This window comes from Epinephelus moara, chromosome 2 (genome assembly GCF_006386435.1).
Source record: "Epinephelus moara isolate mb chromosome 2, YSFRI_EMoa_1.0, whole genome shotgun sequence".
Lineage (NCBI taxonomy): Eukaryota > Metazoa > Chordata > Actinopteri > Perciformes > Serranidae > Epinephelus > Epinephelus moara.
In genome coordinates this window covers 28132944-28149464 of record NC_065507.1, presented here as the reverse complement: position 1 = coordinate 28149464, position 16521 = coordinate 28132944, and the positions used below count along the sequence as shown (strand labels likewise).

General features: G+C 40.0%; 2 protein-coding genes across 3 annotated transcripts; one reads left to right on the top strand and one right to left on the bottom strand.

Moving 5' to 3' along the window:
- Window positions 1–706: 706 nt before the first annotated feature.
- ywhag2 (3-monooxygenase/tryptophan 5-monooxygenase activation protein, gamma polypeptide 2) lies at window positions 707–7554 on the bottom strand. The gene is made up of 2 exons (XM_050069900.1): window positions 7278–7554; window positions 707–4039 (listed from the first exon to the last, which is right to left on the bottom strand). The coding sequence occupies exons 1-2, from the start codon at window positions 7362–7364 to the stop codon at window positions 3383–3385; spliced, it is 744 nt and encodes a 247-aa protein (XP_049925857.1). The 5' UTR covers window positions 7365–7554; the 3' UTR covers window positions 707–3382.
- A 6201-nt stretch (window positions 7555–13755) lies between these two features.
- si:ch211-105f12.2 (RIMS-binding protein 2-like) lies at window positions 13756–16220 on the top strand. 2 transcript variants are annotated; one of them, XM_050069886.1, is made up of 5 exons: window positions 13756–14040; window positions 14422–14578; window positions 14933–15054; window positions 15195–15266; window positions 15365–16220. In XM_050069886.1, exons 1-5 carry the CDS (start codon window positions 13819–13821, stop codon window positions 15428–15430), a joined length of 639 nt encoding a protein of 212 aa, XP_049925843.1. In that variant the 5' UTR covers window positions 13756–13818; the 3' UTR covers window positions 15431–16220. The 2 variants fall into 2 exon arrangements, with proteins under 2 accessions (XP_049925843.1, XP_049925834.1); XM_050069877.1 differs by having other exon boundaries at window positions 15342–16220.
- The last annotated feature ends 301 nt before the right edge of the window (window positions 16221–16521 follow it).

Sequence of the window (16521 nt, the reverse complement as noted above, 5' to 3'; positions counted from 1 at the left end):
AGCAAGCTGCAGCAAGAGGCTGCAGTCTGAGGGTGGGCGATCCAGCAGCTTGCCACTTCAGCTTATCAATCAGAGTGACTCCCAGTTTGAAACACACAGATATGTACTCAGATAAACTCGAGCTTCAAGTGCAAAAATATGACTTGCATGTGAATCTAAAAGCCTGTGCTAAGCAGATTCTCCTTCCGTTGTCCATCGTGAGATGCAGGATTTTATTTTATTGCATCACTCCTCTGCTCCGATCATAAAACCTGCTGTCTTTTGAAGCAATGTTCTTTGATGTATGCCCTAATTTAGTTAATGATTAGCAAGGCGACTTTAAAAAGAGCCTCATTTAAGACATACTGTAGTTGTTGTGTGAGCTGGCCGTGTCTCTGCACTGCAGCTAATACAGACTCCATCTCATATGTTCACCCACCAACACATGCAATGGTGCAGGCATGTACAGCACACTTTCAGATATGGATGCACGCGCACACACACACACACACACACACACACACACATGCACACACGTGTTATGTGACCCACAAAGGGTTATGTGAGGTCATATTGACTTCCTGCATCAATGTTCAGGCTGTAAAACTCAACAGAAACGCTGCAAATCTGTTGAATGAAGTTACAGAATGAAAAGAGATGAGCTGTGGTGTTTGTGGCATGACTGTAAATGGCTATGTCACAAAGAGAAATGAAAATATAGAATAAATACCGATAAACAAATAACTTTAATGGGCAACAGATGGCAACCAAAAAGTTCCTCAGAGCATACAGTTTGTATCCCTATCGCCCTCTCTTGCTAATTTCCAGCAGGTCAGCTCGTCTTTCATCTAATATGTGATTAAAATCTATTTCTCTTCTGCTCGTTTCTTGTCTTTGTATGTTTTCATGTCACAGCAGAAACAAGGATAAACATCCAAAATAATAAAAACTTAAAAATAAAATTACAAACCACAGAAAAAAATAATAATTAAAAAGGAACACAATGCATGTATTCTTGGCAATGAGTGAAAGTCTCCTGACATGATTTTTCAAAACTATTCAAACAATAAAGTGAGCGAAAAATTCCACTTTTTTGGAACACACAAAACGTAAAAATTGAAATAAAAGATTCGACTCTGTCCTAATATTCATAAACCGTGTGAGCTGTTGTGCAGATTGGCATCAGGATTTCATGCTATTTGTCTGGTGAGCCTTCAAGACCATCAGCTTTATACTACGTTAAAAATAAATCAAAGCAGCTGTGACATACAGTGTGAGCGCACGGAGGCTGACTCATGATGGTGACATAATTGGCATACATGAACAATGTGTGACCGACCTTAAGGCTTTTGGTTTCTCTCTTAAGCCATCACATCTGAGATAAAAAATAAAGTCCCCCCGAATAACTGCCATCTATTAGGAAAAATAAAGTCCCGATAAACTGCCATCTGTATGAATATATTAATGTAATAATCTATAATAGTAGCAGCATTATGAAGATAAATCTGTTCAGCAGCTTCCTGGTGTCTAAAGTTTGTTCTGAAGACGTTCATTATCACATTTGCTCATCGATAACCAATTCTGTTGAATTGCCTATGCTTTCCCTGTGACTATTTGTGCATTCGTGTTGAATATTCATATCTATGTGCTGTACAGAGAGCAGACACATGTAAAAGTGAGGAAAATATTACATCTTGCACACATGCTTGCAGGAACTTAAAATACTGGCAGATAAATCCTTTCTTTTTTTCTGCAACTTGCACGTGAGGCATATTAAATAATGATACAGGCACAAAAAGAAAGCACATACTGTACTCAGGGCACAAAACAAAGCGTTCAGACATCGCTATCTATGAAATGGTTTTTCCGTAGAAACAAAATTTTCTCATGGGTGACGATACAACAATACACTAGACCACCACGGAAATGGTGCATGTATAATTTAGTCATATTCTTTTTTATTATCATAGCTATTATTTCGGTTCTTGTGCAACTGCTACATAATGACTCACATTCAAGATATTTTGTCACTCAGGAACAGCTAAAAGGTATAAAAACAAACAAACAAAAGAAATGTATACTGTCAGAAATAAAATATGGTCCATGTTTGTGAATTCATAACAGAAACATTGAGCCTGAAAACTTCACCATTATTAAAACTGGATAGCATGACAGAAAAAAGTACTTAAATACTGTTCAAAGAACAAAATATATCATAATCATACTTTAATGTGACAAACACCAGCTGGTAAGATTAAGTGATCACTGGTGAGTTTTTATCATCCTTTTTTTTTTCTCTCAGTAACAAATTAAATACACATATTGCATGTCACTATAGCAACGCCCATTACAGGTCAATTTTTACGATCACCATTTTGGTATAGCAAATCAAAAAACCATAACAAAACAAAAATAAATTAGAAATTAGAAATCAACATCAGACAAAGCCTGTTTTTCTCAATCCGATGAATACTTAACACCCACAGTATAAGTTAATAAAGTCAAGCTACTGTATATAAATACATCACCAGCATGCACAATATTGAATAATCGATATTATTGTTGTCATCATCTTACACTGAAGAAACAGTATAGTAGGCAAGTGCATTTAATAAAACAAACACAGAAGTAAACCACAAACTCTGAAGCTGCTTTTATGTTTTTTTTTTCCTTTTTTTGTAATTTTTTTTGTGTGTTTTATCGTTAAGTCTCTGCCTTTAGTAATCTTCACCTCCAAAAGAATCTATGGTTCCAGTGACGTAACAGACTAATCTGTATTAACCAGGGGAATTGGTTTTTACTATCAGGTCTTCATTGTCACTCCTGTCTAATTTATCCTTTATTATTTATAATTTTTTTATTTGGTGGGGTGGGGGGGTTTAATCGGTTTAAAACGTTCTCTTTTCTCATTGCTTATCTGAGTTTAACATCAATGTCTTTCAGGGCCCTTTCTCATATATAGACTTACTACTGGAACCAATGCAAACTAGTTTTGTGAGGCATTCCCATTCAAGCATTTTCTCTCTCAAGTTACTCAAATGTATCTCTATCACGCAAAAACCTATCTAAGCAGCTTATCTTGACAGAACAAGATCAGTTCCTATGCCAGTGTGAGGCTGCCATTTCAATCCAACAACAACCACTTCAGGCTGATTGACTGACATATCAGTGGTTTTGGCAAATGTCAAAGAGAAAATCAAGAAGACGGAGGCCCCTTTCAACTGTATATATATTTCTATATATATTTAAACTAAGATTTAACCTCCACTCTCACCTCTCTTTTGATTCTTTTCTTTTAACACATGGAAAAATAAAGAACTGCTGCTGCGGTAGTATCATCGGCAAAAGCGGCTGCCAAAGTCCACCGGCCCTTCATATATTTTTTTCGAAGTGTGGTTTCTCTTTAATTGTTGCCCTCCCCTCCCTCGTCATCCTGCTGGTCACTTGTCCACAGTGTCAAGTTGTCTCGGAGCAGCTGCATGATGAGAGTGGAGTCTTTGTAGGAGTCCTCGTTGAGGGTGTCGAGCTCGGCGATGGCGTCGTCGAAGGCGGTCTTGGCCAGATGACAGGCCTGCTCTGGGGCGTTCTGGATCTCGTAGTAAAACACAGAGTAGTTGAGAGCTAAGCCCAGGCGGATGGGGTGGGTGGGCTGCATGTGCTCCTTGCTGATCTCGTGGGCCTCGTTGTAGGCCTTCTCCGACGACTCCACCACAGTGGCCCTCTTCTCCCCCGTGGCCACCTCGGCCAGATACCGGTAGTAGTCGCCCTTCATCTTCAGGTAGAACACTTTGCTCTCGTGCTGCGTCTCGCTGCAGTTCTTGATCAGGAAGTTGTCCAGGAGGTTGAGCACATCCTGACACACGGCCTCCAGCTCCTTCTCAATCTTCTCCCTGTAGGCTCTCACCATCTCAATCTTCTTCTCATTGCCGTCGGCTGAGGTCTTCTGCTCAATGCTGGAGATCACCCTCCAGGAGGAGCGGCGGGCTCCGACCACGTTCTTGTAGGCCACAGACAGGAGGTTCCTCTCCTCGTTGGACAGGGCTTCATTCAGCTCTGTTACCTGGAAGACAGAGACAATGGACTGTTTAATCACCAGCTTCAGAGCACAAGCCTTGATACGTTATAAAAAGAGGAAAACAAGAACATTTAATCCAAGAAAATCCAAATTTTGGCAACATTTTTGCAAATTAGATGCTTTTTATATTGGGGGGCGCCACTGTGCTATGGGGGTTAACACACAGAAAACAAACTACAATGTTCCTGAAACAAGGTTGTCCAAAGACCTGTATTCGTCTCTCTTTTCTTTGTTTCCGTTCATTTCTTTACTACTCTCTGTATACTTAAAAAAAAGAAATGTGGAAGTTGCTTTGAGCATTTTACAAACCAAACAGTTAATCAAGAAATCAAGAAAAAGATTGACAAATTTACTGACGATGAAAACAATCAGCTGCAGCCCTAATGATTAAAAAACACTTTTTTTCTATGTGAAAGACTTGAGACTAACAGCACAGTTCACAGCACAGACTGTGAACAATATTACACTTGCCAGTCCATTCATTTAGCACACCAGTAGCTCCAGTTGCCACGTGGACAGCTACTGCTAGTTAGTAAGACACAATATTTAAGAAAGTCTGTGGCAGTGTGAGGGGGTGGGGGTTGGGGTGGGGGGTTGGGACAGGAACGGAGGGCTGGAGATGGCTAAAATGTTCCCACGAGCACTCCAGGGCAGCTGCACTGTAAGTGAAAACCATCACTGCACAGGCGGTTCACGTGTCCCAGTGACCTTTTCTCCGGCTCAAACTGACCTTTTTACCTGTCTAAAACACCACACCGTGACATCACTCTGGGCCCGGCTGTTAAATTTAGATTTTGACGGATCAGTTTGATAGTTGGGTAGCTTTTCAATAGACTATGTTGCTATAAAAAGGTCGTATTACTCAGGGTTTTTTGTTTGGAAAGGCAACCTTGTGTTGGCCTCTGTCAGATCAATAACTACATATGGGCTAAAATATTTATTTATTTATAGATATATGGCTATATGTTAATATTTGTGAGATAGTTTCATAAAACATTACACCTGCTTTTTTATCTGAATAGCTCCTCCTTGACATGCTAACATTTCTCATCTCTCAGTTTTGACATTTTCTGCTCAGGCAGAGGAGCACAAAGATGGCGCAGGATCGCCAACGTCACACACTCTGAGTGGATGAAGAGCAGGGCTCAAGCTATAGAGATGGAGGGGCCTACTGTAACCCTATCATATGCATGCAAATGACAAGTGGAAGTCATGATTTCTGTTGAGCAAATGACTCATCTGTTTTTTTTTAAAGGGAAACAAATGGGTCATCACTCTAAATATAATGCACTGATGTTCGGGAAGCAAACCGTCGTGTCAGCTGGATTACAGTTGTGCTGATATATATTATAAATTAGCTGAGAAGGCATCCGACTGACACAAATATCATAATTTCAAGGCTTTCACTGACATGAATCATAATCTGTGACAAATACCAAGATCCTCATTTACAGCTAAAGAGCCCGACATGCATGTAGAGCAGTCAATAAATGAATTAGCTGATCAACAGAAAATAAATCTGCAACTAATTTCACAATCGGCCATTCGTTTTGAATATTTTTTAAGGCAAAAACAGCAAAAATTCACTAGTTTCAGCTTCAAGAATGTGAATATTTTCTGTTTTTCGATGATAGAAAACGAAATATCTTTTGGTTTTGGACAGTTGGTTAGACAAATCAAGACATTTTAGGACATTACTAACAATTGGCGTGTTTTGCTATTTCCTGAAATTCCTCAGGCCGAACGATTAATCGATTAAACGTAAAACATTTCCATAAAAATTCACGCAGAAAAGCTGCATAAAAGGCTGTTACGTTGAGAATAAACTGTCAATACTTTCCATGTCATTTCTGGCTGCAATGGCAAGGGATTCCCTTTGATTAGAGAGTGAGAGTACACACCCCGGCAAAAGGGCCTAGTTTGGACCGCACTGACATGGCAGATTGTGTAAAGGGAAAGGAATCCCTCCCTGCACACACACATCATCCCACCTCCTGCAACCAGAAACCCCCGATGACAAACGATCCACAGGGGCTCACTCCATCTCTCCTGAGGAACATCTGACAAAATGTCCCTCCTTTAAAGTGTGATTTTAATCTATATGTGAGCTCATGCAGGTTCCCTGCTAAGACTCCCAGGATGCTATTGGTTCCAGTATGAGCTGGTGTGACACAGCAGTTTTTTTTAACCCACTGGTGAATCCACTTCCCAGAATTTCTTTAGAGGGTGAAAAAAAAAGAAAAGCAGACAAAAGGCTCTGTCCTCAGTAGGGGCCAATAAGAGCTGAGACAGATCCTGTGAGGTAGGTCATCCTCTTTGCATGAAATATTACACCACTTCATCAGGGTCATTAACCCAAAATGACTTCAAAATGCTGCAGGGGGAATTTGACACAAACACAGCACATGCACATGTATGAGGAATAAACTGGGAGGAAAAAACAAAGCCCACAATCAAATCTGAGCATATTGACTCACTGCAATATGACAAAGAATATTCTAGAGAGATTCTGCTGCCTCCTACGTTTGTTTGGAGGAAAGAGCAGCTCTTTTTGGAGCTTTTCTATAATGCAATCATGCTCAAAAAAATGCCTCTAAGCCTTGGCTACTAGTCTGGCAAATAAACTGATTTTGATAATGCATATTATTTTAATTAATGTGACAAAGAGAGGAGGAGGAAGAGGAGGAGGAGGAGGAGGAAGAGGGGGCAGCAGCAGCAGTTGATAGGCTTTTTTTCCCGAGCAACCTCACATGGCTCCCAGCAGCAGAAGCTTTTATAAATTAGGCATAATGGAGGGAGGGGAGGTGGGGTGGTAAAAGGGGGGGGGGGGGAAACAGCAAATGCAATAGTGCAGAGCCATTATATGATACGAGCCTCTTATTAACCGAGAGATCAAGCTCAGGCCTGGGTGCATTTCATTGTAATATCCCTTCATTGAACGGCAGGCCGACAGAAAGGCACCGCCCAAGGAGCAGACGATTTGGACTCGACTCAGAAAAAAGGCTCTGAGCTGTCGATCAATTGACGACAAGACAATAAAGATATTAAATATAATGTTTTTTTTTATCAGAATTGTAGCGCAGTAATATCGAGCCAGCAGTGTAACCCCCAGATTTACAGCCAACACGGTCGAGATTGCGGGACGCGCCTTTACGCACAGAGAGCAACACATTATTCACACAAGTCATAAATATTATCTTTTTGTTGTTTTTGATGGACTTACCGATTTCATAGCAGCTGCCATATCATCATATCTCTCAGCCTGTTCAGCCAGCCTGGCTTTCTGCACCAGCTGCTCGCGATCAACCATTTTTTAAATGATATTTGGTTGCTTAGTCGAGCTGCTCTACTGGAGTTTTTGGGGATGAAATGACTGATATTTTAAATCGCAATGCAGTGAAATCCTACGCGAACCTAATGCTGCAGCTGTTCCCTGCTGTCTGTCTGTGCTCCGTGCAGACGGGACACCCTCTCCTCTCTCCCTCCCTCACCCCTCCTCCCTGCCTCCCTCCCTCCTCACACACTCTCCCTCGGCTGCGTCATCACTCAGAAAGGTGGGTGTCTGTGCCAATGATGTAACACTCCATACATGGGGAACCAGAGGCATATAGGGATGGATGGATGGGAGCAGCTGGGCTAGAGGCCTTGTGGGAAATGGAGTCCTCTATGGCTGCATGCTGGAGCCAGAGGCCTGCACAAACTGATTGAATATAGGGTGGGGTGTGACACTGCATCTCTCTGTGGGGGCTGCTGGTGGGACAGAGAGTTGCCTTTTAATCCCAACCTCCATGTGGCTAATTGGGCTTCAGGGCAGGTTCTGACAGAATATTCTGTGAGCTGCTCAGCCCATATCAAGATGACTGAGTCCTATATTGCACAAAGTCATTGTTTCACATAGTCTAAAGCCCACATACTTAAAAGGTGCAGTCTGGTCCGAATCTGGTCCGAACCATGAACCAAAAGAACCACAAAACTGAACTTGTATCATGTCAAGATACCAGCATAATAAAATCAAATGAGGCAGAACTGAGCAAGGTTATCAGCATTTAAAACTAGAATACGGAAAACAAAAAGGTGCATATTAACCTAGTCATCTCTCCAGCTGAGTTTAAGGACTTGGTTGCACAAAAACTTATCCCATTAGCCTATGTTTTGTGTACATACTAGTGGAAGAACTTCTTCACATTTCTTGCTCAATCCAGCCTTCCTGGACCAGTGACACCTTGGACCTCTACAGTTCCAAAGTCTATGGAGTTCAGAAACAAGTCCTAAGTTTTCCATTTCAAGTCCTAAACAAGTCATTATGTTCCAGCCCAGACACCATAAGAAAATATAGGAACTGAATATGTCTTCAAACCATGGACACACAACTTTTGTATGTTTCACACATATCAACGTATCTGTAGTGACATAGTATATGAGCTGATTTTGTCATCTGGAGTTGAGAGACAGTGGATGGTTGATGGTGTGACACCTAGGAGAGACAACTGCAAACCATTGGTCACGACCAAAAAACAACAAAACCAGTTGTTTTTTAATGAGTTGTGTTACTGCATTTTAAAGTAGATAGCACTGGCTGCGGTAAATGGCATCAGGTTGAAACGCTGCCAGTAACAACATAAGACAAAGATGCTGGAAAGTTCCTATAGGTTGGCCAGGAGGGGTAGTGGATGGTTCCAACAACCTGTGGACTTTCACCCAGGAGCATGGTGTTCGTTTCCCAAATGCCAAACCAAGATGTTTTTTTTGTTGCCTAAACCCAGCCATGTGCTTTTGTTGACGTCCCAGCTTGGTAGATGCAGAATGATACCTTGTGCATAATATGTAAACGTGAAAGGCCACTGACAAAGCTGTGATATGAGATCAGAATGTGTTGGTGTGGCTGGATCAATGTTATGTCATGACAGGGCCTTTATTCACCAGGCTCCACCCACAGTACCCAAAGAGACCAGTAGAGGGCTTCGCCTGGGCTAATAGAACTAAGATTATATTGTAACCTTTGTTTTTAACCAAGACATCACTGCATGTCTAGCCAGTGCCCCCAAAACTGGGTATTTTAAAGTCGAAACATGATTTTTTCCAAACCATAACCAATGGTTTTTGTGCCTAAACAGAACCACACATAAACCACAGTGTTGTTAAAATGTAAAGACTTGTTATGTTTTAATATATCTGCTACATGATGACACACAAATATAAAGTATTTGTGGTATTAAGAAACATACGATGGCAACATGTACTCTAGTGACTGGAGTGTATGTTCCCTTCAAAGTATTACTGTGGCATGATGTACTCAGACCTTCCCTCATCTGAACTGTGGTGGCTGGACAGTAAGAGGACAATGTATAAAGAGATTTAAGTATGAAAATCAACCTGAATCAGACTACGTTTTTACTGTACATGCTTGAAACACGACCACAGACTCTCACAGACTCCTGAGCTCCTCACGGTCCAGGAGAGTGAGCCTCTGTGACCCTCGGACCAGCGAGGTCAGACGCCTGATGGTCCTGGACTGGTCATAAAAACAGAGTTAGTTTCAAGCAAACAGTCACACACATAAAGTTTTATGAGGAGTCCTCAAGAGTCTAAATGTTAAGAAGCTGCTTCTTTGTGGACTCACTGCCATGGTGACGGGTAGAGGCTCTAATGGTGACACATTCAGGAATCTTTGGGATTCAGAATTTGGGGAATGGTTAAATGATGCTCAGCAAAGAGAAGTCGTTTTATCATTCCTTGAGGACTTTTAGCATCTCTTCCTGGTCAGTATGTCTGAGCCTGGTAGGCCTGTTCAGTAATCCATCCAGGAGGGCACAGTTTGACAAAAAGGCTGGATTTATTTTAAGGACCAGATGATTGTTGACTGTAAGCATAATGTCACACATATTCTGAAACGTCATATCCTGGATAGACCTTGTCCTGTAATCTTAGACTTTAAATTTGTATGTATTTTTTTCTGATCATGACATCATCATTTTTGCAGAACAGCGCACAGGGCGTCCCTGAGCTGTAATCGGATATCACAGCACTTCCTGCCTTCAAGGCCAAGCATAAGTGAGTAATGCAGAGGGCAAACTCTGCTGGTGAGGTTGGATTTGTGCAGCTATTGTTTTTAACAGAGAGCAGACTGTGTTCATCAGAGGCAGCAGTTTTATATCACAGCAGCTTTAATTTAAGTCACTGCAATGTGTCACAGTACGTGTAAGTCATTTCACCCTGGTTTAGGTGTGGACTCATTACCAAACTAGCAAAATCAGCTACTTAAATCAGATGGAGAATCTATCTACAGCTCCCTCTTCTGGCCAAATATGGAAATGAAAGTGTCTGAGGATGAGGCGTAATGCTCAGCAGTGAGTCCTTTGAAAGTAAAATACAATTTGTAGCTGTTATTGTGAAGTAGCTTCTGGAACCACAGGACTATCCTCTGAAATGTGCAAGTATAAAACTGTTTTAACTCAGATCAGCTGTTAAAAAAGGCACACTCACCCAGTACAACCAGTCAGTGTCAGGGGATCAATCAAACAATACAATACAACTTTATTTATTCCTGTAAGGACAATTGAATGCAGCGGTCCACCACCGACAAAAACACAACAGACAGGAGCAAGAAAGTCTACAAATAATAGGTACTAAATGCATCAAATGCCTATAAAAACGTAAATATCTTTTAAAAAATGGTGGCATGTTTACCACTGTGTGACATCACCTTTCCTTTTAACGTCACCCAGGAAGTGTTTGGAAACTGAGGACACTCATTTGTTGAAGTTTTCAACATTCTCATTCTTGCTCATATATGACTTCAGTTGCTTAACAGTCCGGGGTCTCTGTTGTTGCTTATTGTGCTTCGTAATTTTTTCACACATGTTTAATGGTAGACAGGCCAGGACTGCAGGCAGGACAGTCTAGTACCTACGAAGCCATGCTGTTGTAACACGAGCAGAATGTGTGTCATCGTCTTGCTGGAATGAGCAGCGACATCCCTGAAAAAGGCATCGTCTGGATATCAGCATATGTTGCTCCAAAACCTGTCATGGTGCCTTTCAGCATTCATAGTGCCTTCACTGATGTGGGATTTACCCATGATACCATGAGCACTAACACAGCCGTATACCTTCACAGATTTAGCCCGGAGGACACGAAATCAATGATTTCCAAAATCAGTTTGAAATGTGGACTCGTCAGACCACAGCACGCTTTTCCACTTTGTGTCAGCTCATCTCAGATGAGCTCGTTTTCAGAGAAGTCGGCGGTGCTTCAGGATGTTGTTGATATGTAGCTTTCACTTTGCATGGTTGAGTCTGTACTTGCATTTGTAGATGCAGCAACAGACTGTTGACTGACAGTGGGTTTCTTTGCAGTGCTTCTGAGCTCATACAGTAATATCCTTCATACAATCATGTTGGTTTCCAATGTAGTGCCTCTTGAGGGGTCAAAGGTCACGGCCATTTAATTATGGTTTTCAGCCTCGCCTCTTATGAGCAGAGATTTGTCATTGTCTGAATCTTTTGCTGATATTATGAATTGTAGATGGTGAAATCCCAAAATTTCTTATGACTGCTCTTTGAGAAGCATTGTTCATAGACTGTTGGACTGTTTGTGCAGTTTTCTACAAAGTGATAAACCTCACACCATCCGTGCTTGTGAATGACTGAGCCTTTTGAGGATGCCCCTTTCATACCCATACATGGTCTGGTTTACTTGTGGAATGTTCCAAACAGGGTTTCTCTGAGATTTCCACAACTTTCCCAGTCTTTTGTTGCCCCTGTCACAACTTATTAGAACGTGTTGCTGGCATCAGATTCAGAATGAGTATACATTTTACAAAAACAATTAAGTTTATCAGTGTGAACATTAAGTATCTTGTCTCTGTACTGTATTCTACTGAATATGTGTCAAAACAGATTTGCAAATCATTGTATTTTGTTTATATTTACGTTTTAAACAGCGTCCCAACTTTTCTGGAATTGGGGTTGTTCATTTGTATGCCATACTGTTTATAATATTTATTGTTACATTTTAATATATGTGCATGTTCTCTGTTTTATTTCCTTATTGTAGTAACCACACACACACCCATCATACACCTCAAATATGGATATTCTGACCAAGAGAAAATAAATGAGTGGCATGTCAATTGGTGTTTGAACTGGATTTATTATTACCCATCATCATCCTGTTCTTACCGGACAACCTGTGGAGAGTGACCATTCATAAAGCTAGCACCTAAGGGTTCATTCATACATCATCACTGAGGTCACATGCTTGGTATTCAGTAAACCTTTTATAGGGGTTGTAAAAGAAAAGTTTCATCTTACATTTTATAAAATGTCTGTTTTGGCAAATAGATTTTTTTTTTTTTAAAAAACATCAGATTTTATGTGGAGATTTGGAAGAGCATAAATTAATTTGACAGTTAAGTGAAAGTCTAGAAAATGTGAAATCATACATTGCCCTATCTAGAAGCAGTGTTTGGTTTGTCCATTCTAGTCTGTAGGACAACATGACAGACTGTGAAAGAGGACCCGCACCACATGTATTGTAGACATGAACAGCTCATCTAAGGTAACAAAAACACACTGATTCTTTTTTTTGGTGATTATAAACTAATGAACATATCGTCATGAATGTTAAATTCATTCTGCCAATATACCCCCCTGAATCCTACACAGAGGAGCTTTACAGCCCTGACTACTAATTAAATTTGGTTATCCATATATTAATAAGGATTTTTAACTACAATCAGAGTGCCTCGGATACAGTTTTGGACTGCCTGCTTGTACCATGACGTTTACATTGAGTGAGCTGACCAGTTGTTGTTTTTTATCTTTAAATAATTAGAAACATTTGGAATAAGTAAAATCACTATCTAGATTTTTGGGGGGAGTCTAACCAAAGGAAAAAAAAAAAATTGGCATGCCCTGCGATTAGACATTTCCTCCGTCTATTTCCCTTCCTCTTCGGGAAGAGATTATCACCTGCTGACCTGACCAGAGGTCAAGAGAGGAAGTGTTGTCTTTTAGTGATGTGTAAACTGGGTCAAACAGTGGAGGAGAAAAACAATGCCACGTCACACTTAACCCAGACTCGATGTTTCAGATAGTATTAATATTGTAACAATATGGCTCCAACTTCTGAAGGATTTTTATGTATAGAGGGCTATAGGAGGCTATTTTTTATGGTATTGTATAAAAATGAGTTTTTGACAACAGACGACACAGAGGTCAGGCCTATAAAACAGATCATGTGTTTTTAAAAAGGGCCTAGCTTTACTGTATTCCAACAGTTGTGCTTAAATGATTGTTTCCAAAGATTATCAATTTCTTTTAAACCATTTTAGAGAAAATCAGGAGCTTATAACTATTTTCTCTAACTTTAAATTCCAAAACTTGGAATAAACCTGATTATTTTTCAAGGCTCATTCAGAAAAGCTTTGTCTCAGAAATGTATTTATTATACTATAAACTGATCTCTCTGCTGCCACATATAACCCAGAAGCAGCCTAAAAGAACTACACGGCATTATCTGATCCAGATAACATATTAGTGATTTCTTTTACAAACCATTACTCCCATTATGTTGCATTGCGCAGTCTTACAGTGCAACACGCAGCTCTGAACTAATGAATCTCTCCACTTGCTTCAAAGAGGATTACTGTTCCTTCTGCTTGGCTTAGTTACCTCAAATTAGGATAAGGGCAAGGAGAGCTCTGCTGTCTGCAGCAGCCATCTGTCTGCCAAGTGGACACTGAAGCAGTCGCACCACTGTAAATGGAGACAAGGCTGGAGTTGGATGTTTTGATATACCCAGATGAAGTGAGGATTGTTACTCCGGAGGAACTCACAGAATGGGAGCTTGAGACTGCGAGCCAATTGTCCATACCCACCGTCCGACTCTTTGTGGCACTTTACCCATACAACCCTGCTGCGATGTCTCCCAACTATGAGACGGCTGCAGAGGAGCTGCCTTTTGTACCAGGCCAGATCATCAAGGTAAGATAAATACAAAAAAAAAAGAAAAGAAAAAGAAAAGTAGAGCAGTTGAAATTGTTTGTAAATCTTTTATGGTGCTCTTTAAGTGTGCTGGCAGGTGTAATTGACATGTTGGAGTTGCATTTCCTCACTTCATCAGTTGAAACACTTATTTGAAAGAACATGATAGCGTTTCCTGTTTGTGCTCAATTCAGGCCAGCATAGTGTGTGAAAACATGTCAGCTTTTTCTCTTTATTTCCTGTCACCAATTCCATCTGACTGATGTAATTGTCTGCCGCTGTGACATAGAACTGTTAACATTCATTTTTTAAATTCCAAAACCCTAACATAAAGTAATACCCTCTACCCCTCGCTATACCTACCCTCTCTGCTTTATTTAGGTGTTTGGAGACAAAGACTCTGATGGTTTCTATCATGGTGAGTCTGGTGGTCTCTCCGGTTACGTGCCAAGTAACATGGTGGCTGAAATCCCAGTGGACGATGAGTACCTGAAGCAACTACTCATGCAGCAGGGATTCCTCCCTGTGGACCACACAGGTATTTACCCTCTGTTTCTGCAGGACACTGTGCTGTAACACACTGCTAGAACAGTCACGTACAGGGGTAATGTAGGGTGAGAAGCTGATGCGCTGTTTGTCACTGTAGGAGGTTAGAAAAAACTACTACAACAAATAAGAAGTAAGATTAACACATAAATCTTGAGTTTATGTTACAGTAAAGTTAAAAGAAACACTCCACTGATTATTTCTGTCAGTGCATTTGCTCAAAGGTAGTCGTTTACTTCAGTGTGTCCACTTTTTAAGCAGGTATTTCTTTGACATGTGCAAATTGATTCTATATTTTAGCATTAAAGTTGCTTTCAAAGGAGTGTTTGTGCATTTGGGCCCACAGGTATGTCTTTAACACCAGATCCAAGCGACATAGCCAGTATCCCTGATGATGTGGTCGTTCGACGAATGGTGGCCTTATTTGACTACGACCCGTGGGAAAGTTCACCGAACATGGACAGTGAAGTAAGCAGCGTATTGACACATGAACCACACTGTGGTTTTCAACCATTTTCTATTAACCCAGTCTTATCTCCTGTTTCAAATACAACAAAGTGATTTGTGGTGATGATTCGATGTTTCTACGCTCTTTTTGTCTCTCAAAGGTTGAACTTACCTTTCGTTCAGGAGACATTATATACACGTTAGGTGACATGGATGAAGATGGCTTTTACTATGTGAGTGTCTCCTCTACAATTAGGATACAATATTTGATTAGATTGATTTGTTTTATAGCTGACTTTTGCAGTCAGTTTGACTTTAACCTCTTCTTCAGGGGGATCTGCACGGACGACGAGGTTTGGTTCCATCAAACTACCTACAGCCGCTTCCCTGGAATTAGAAGAAAAGCCCCTGATGTTTGCTACAGATGCCAAGTCTCAGACACAGTGAGAGCTCAGCAGTTTTTATTTTACAAAAACAATAGCTAAATGGACATTTTATGTGTCAAACAAAATATATTTTTTATTTTTTTATGATAGTACGACACTTTACGAGCTTTAGATTTCAATTTAGTGAGGGCAAATGCAAATAAGCAACTAATGGACCCTAAATATTACCAGTGTTGATCAGGATGTGAATGATTGAAAGCATTCTTGTCATACAAATTTCAGATAATTGATTTATTGAAAAAGTTCAACAAAAATCACAAATCATTTGGTGAAAAAAGTACAGAATATACATACATTTTTGAAATCAAAAACCACATGAAAGATTCATCAGGGAAGATTTTTATACTTGTCTGCCTACATACACTTAGTGTATGTACATATATATAAACATGTTACAATATGAATAAATTGTAATTATTTCAATCGTACCTGATGGCAAAAAATAATAGATTATTTTAGCCTTAAATACACCTTTAGTCTCAGTTATTTTGCAGACCAAAGTGTATATAGTTTATCCGTATTTGCCTTATAACCTATTTATATATTTTCTATAACTGGCTCATAGTTTTTTTTTTCATATGAGGCATTTAGGAAAATATTTTTTCTTTCATTTTTTTAGTTTTTCAGCAATTTTTTTATGGAAAAAAATTCACAACAAACTTTGTATGAAGGAAATAATGAATGTAATCAATACAAGAACTGGAAAGCAGAAACTGAAAATAAACTTGAATTTGTACAATGCTTGTTTGCTTTCTTTTACAGATCTCAGAGACTTGTTTGTGCTGGTATATGATTCTACTAAAATCATTATTCTGTCAGGTTTTCACATTCACGATTATCCTTCTGATTTGTAATAAATGAAGACAAAACAAAATTGAAAAAACAAACACAACAGAGAAATTCAACAGGTTTCCTTATGAGACCTACAGGTTTTAAAATCTTCCACACCGAGTAGCCTTCGTTGGTTTCTTTTTGGTCATTTCTCTGCAGCCAACAGTATACTCATCCATAAAGTAGGAAACACTACACTGTGTAGTGAAGT